This window comes from Silene latifolia, chromosome 3 (assembly GCF_048544455.1).
Source record: "Silene latifolia isolate original U9 population chromosome 3, ASM4854445v1, whole genome shotgun sequence".
Lineage (NCBI taxonomy): Eukaryota > Viridiplantae > Streptophyta > Magnoliopsida > Caryophyllales > Caryophyllaceae > Silene > Silene latifolia.
The window spans coordinates 138,439,129-138,443,596 of record NC_133528.1 but is presented as its reverse complement, the minus strand read 5'-3'; the positions used below and the strand labels follow the sequence as shown (position 1 = coordinate 138,443,596).

The window sequence follows — 4,468 nt, the reverse complement described above, 5'->3', positions numbered from 1 at the left end:
AATTAAAAATATGCACATGAATCAATTACACATGTATAAACCGTAATTCCACATCATGCTCAAACTCGGTACCCATACTTGTTCGAATTATTACTACACACTTGTTTACAAGCACAATACATACTAAGACAATCATCATTTGCATCGTGATTAATAACATGTTCTATGTCAACTCATGTGGATCACAAAAATAAAATAAAAAAAATACACACTTCAACACAAATATATTACCATCAATTAACTATCATTCAGCTGCTCACGTCATCACATAAGCCATCTATTTGCACCGTCAACCATATATTGTCATATCACTAGACATGCTAGGCTAATCTTATACAAATAAATTACTTAATACTTCCGTTTCATCATATCAGCTTCTTATTTGTATGACTACTCCAATTTACATGATAATTACTAACACCATTAACTCATCGTATATTATTCATGGACTATTATACGAATTACCTCATTCTACAATGATTCATTAAACACCTATTGTGTTTTATCCCATATTCATGCCGATAATATAATAATCAACCATGTAACATATTTAACTCAACCAGACTCGTTAGCTTAGGTAACCACAATTTACTTGCACGTAATCACACTTGTTACTATCTATAATATGTGCAATAATCAATCCACTTAATCAACCTAGCTATCATTCATGTTCATGCTATTTGCAGACATCATTATGTAATAAGTGGCATATAAGACACGACACCCACAATCTTTCAATGTCATCACTTATTCCACATAGGCTTATAGGTTAAGCTACTTATAATGTCACATAAACATGTTGCCAAAACATAGAAACTAAGACTTCGAAATTCATAGTATAACCTTTATTAGAAACTTGTCATCAGACACACATTCACATGCACTATTAAGCATGCGATAACTTCCAGAATCACCAATAAATAACAACTTAACGAATACATGAGTTTTTAGACTTTTTAGCAAATACAGAGAGTCACGGAATATGGAGAGTTGAAATTAGGTCCAATGCACAAATAATCACTTTATAACGATTTTCCCAAACCGTCAGGTCAAAACATATTGTTATCAGCAATTTGTCGCATTTCAAGGTCAACTTGCAAAAATCATAATTCATTAATGATACATCCATATCAGGAGAGGTTTACCAATTTGGAAACTTCTACGAGTCTACTAATTAGGAGAGTTGGAATCACTCAAAAATCATGTACACATATCAAATGGTAAATTTTACAATTTGGTTGGTCGAAATTTTTGAGTTGGAATCACCTGTGTTGCGCAGACTCTTCAGACACGTGTCGTGTCGGACACGTGTCGGACACCTCGTGCCAAATTTTGTCAGACACTCGGATGCGGTCAACGAAGTGTCTTGACCTGTTATAGAGACACTGATACGACACTTCAAATAAAAGATAAAATTCTTAAACTTCAGCTGTGTTCGATAAATTCGTTCAAAAATCAGAAAGGTAAAAAGTTCAAACTATAAATCCAACAAAAGTTCAAAATAACAACAATGAAAAACAAATGATTCAAACTTCTAAAATGTGTTTAACACATGACAAGCAACAATCAGATGCCAACGTCTTCATTCTTCAAGCTCTCTAGAACCCAAGTAAAAAACAACACCTTCAAGCTCCGGGTCGTCAATGGAAAGATCCGCCAATTGTGAAACATCCGCATCAACATTAAAATTGTCACCTCCTAAACAAAGTAACAAACATAAAAAAGGATTAATGTCCCTCAAATTTAATTAATTAATAAGGAAAACTGAAAAAGTATAAAAAGGAAAATTCTTTACCAATGTCCCAATATTTTGAGGGACCGCTTTTATAAGCTTCATCCTGCCTTGCTAACAATCGCAGGCTATTATGGACCTTTACCAGATCTCTGGCTCTATCAGATGTCAGCCTATTCCTTTTGAGAGTCTTTATATTACCGTAGAAACTCCAGTTGCGTTCGCAGCAAGATGATGAAGCAGGCTGGGACAATAAGAGGAAAGCTAGCGATTGTAGATGTGGGGCGGCAGACCCATAATTAGCCCACCAGCGAAGAGGCTCCTCCTCTAATTCTCTTGATGCCATGACATGCGCTTGACTAAAAAAGTCCAAGCTTGACGAAAACGAACCATATTCCTTACATACACTTCTCAGCACATTAGGATCAGGGAAGAGACGTTGAAAACAAAGGTTTCTTTGGACCGACACCTCTGCATCTTGGTGGGGTGAGACCCTAGGAAATACAGACCTACCTTCTGCTAACCAGGCATTACTATAGTATTTGGGTACAAGAGAATGGGCAAGACAATGCAGGGGTGTGTTACTCTTATTCCACCTCTCTTCCAAAACCATTTGTATTGCATCATAAAAACTCGATGAATCAACCAGAATGTCCTTTCCCTCTTTCTTAAAGACGATAACTTTAATTTCTTCTATCATGTTATCCCACATATCGTAAATTAAGTGCAGCATAGGTTCGTCTTTATCACCATCTCTAATCATAATGTAAATAGGTTTCATAAACTCAAGAAAATATTCAACCTTCTCCCACCATGAGTCATCCAAAATTAACATTCTAATTTTTCTAGCCTTCAGATCAACGGGGTTGGTTGACGATTTAAAAAGATTTCTCCACTCGGGATCAATAACCAATTGATCTAAAACGGACTTGACTAAGGTAAGACGTTGTGCACATATGTAATGACTAGCAAATCTAGTTTCCGCAATTGAAAGAAGTTGATGTTCGGAATACTTTTCAAACAATGCTTTCACCATTTCATGACGCGAAACAAACTTTTGTATCTCATTGATATCATCACATAAATAGATAAGCCACTTACATTCCTCGTAATGGGCAGAATTTTCCAAAGGTTTGCACAGGCTTTTAAATGCCAAATTCACACAGTGAACTACACACGGAGTCCAAAACACAGTAGGATATCGTCCTTCAATAATATGGCCTGTAGATTAAAACAATTGAACAAACAAAAATTTAGTGCTCTTAAGTCTTAAAGGCTGAAATAAGACCACCTTAGTTTAAATATGAACAACATGTCTCTTTTGAAATACAAAGAAACAATTACCTGCAGCCTTAAAATTCGATCCATTGTCCGTGACAATTTGGACCACCTTTTGAACACCGATCTCATCTATAGCGTTAGCAAAAATCTGAGCAATAAAGCCCGCATCCTTTTTGATACCAGATGCATCAGCGGAATCGATAAAAACAGCTGTTTTACCAGATGCACCCATAATGTTCACAACTTGATTGTTTGAGGCATCGGTCCACCCATCCGAACAGATTGACACCCCCTTCTTAACCCAGCTATCTTTGATTGGTTTCAACAGATTGTCGACGTGGGTACTCTCTTGAGCAAGTAATGTTGTTCTAAGTCTATTATAACTCGGTGGTCGATACCCAGCAACATTAGATATTGATAGCTTATAGCAAAAATTTATAAGATGAGCATTCCGAGCAAGATTAAATGGAAGAGCAGCAGAATAAAAAATCCTAGCAAACTCTTTATCTAGTTCATCCCTTTCTTTGAGATTGAATGCTCTTTCAAGTGTAGATTGATTACCTTTCCGTTTTTTGGGTTGCACTAAATCAGAACCCGGAGGTAGGGTAATATAATCTGCTTTTTTCTGGGAATCTTCTTTCATCTTCTTCGCCCTTTCTTCAGCCACACTGTCTTCAAGTTTCAATTGTCGCAGCATGTCGACATTAACTTTAGAACATAGCTTGGTACCTTGATTCTTTAATTGTAGAAGATGAGCTCTTACCCTTGTGTAAGAAGAACCCGTACTGTATCCACAGTACCTACAAACCCAGTCTCGATTGCCTCCTCCATCTGTACTATCTCTAATAACTTCAACGTGTTTCCAAAGGGGGGTTTTTGAATAATCAATTGGCCGAAGAGGCTTTTGATTAGATTGATCCGCTGAAGTAATTGAAGAAGACATTTAACTATTTTTTTTTCAAGAGAAATTGATGAAGAAGAATTGAATTGATGAATTTTTCTGGTTTTGAGATGCATATTTATAATCATTTTGGAGTAGTAGATGAATTGAATTAAAACGGAAGAATATGGAGAGGTTTACTGGGAAACATGGAAAATTAAAGGAGATGGATGATGAAGAGATTACTGGGAAAAATAGATGATAGGTTAGGGTTTTGTTAGAAGGCTAGAAGCAACTAGAAAGAGGACGTCTTTTATAAATCATAGGTTAGTTGTCTTTTATAAATATAATATAATATAAATAATCAATTAGGATAAATATAAATAATCAGTTACGAATTACGATAACGATAAATATTATCGGTTTTTTATAAAGTCGTCTTAAACAAAAAGAGTTATCTTCTTAAATATTGTCGGTTATTCTTTTTTAAGGCCGTCTTATAGAGTTATAGTTAAACTAACTACATACTCGGTTACGAGTTAACATAATGATTAACATTGTCGGTTATTCTTTGA

At 35.5% G+C, this 4,468-nt stretch overlaps 1 protein-coding gene across 1 annotated transcript; it reads right to left on the bottom strand.

Moving 5' to 3' along the window:
* Positions 1-1,582: 1,582 nt before the first annotated feature.
* Positions 1,583-3,956, bottom strand: LOC141649778 (uncharacterized). Its single transcript, XM_074458458.1, has 3 exons — positions 3,077-3,956; positions 1,796-2,953; positions 1,583-1,698 (listed from the first exon to the last, which is right to left on the bottom strand). The coding sequence occupies exons 1-3, from the start codon at positions 3,954-3,956 to the stop codon at positions 1,583-1,585; spliced, it is 2,154 nt and encodes a 717-aa protein (XP_074314559.1).
* Positions 3,957-4,468: the final 512 nt, after the last annotated feature.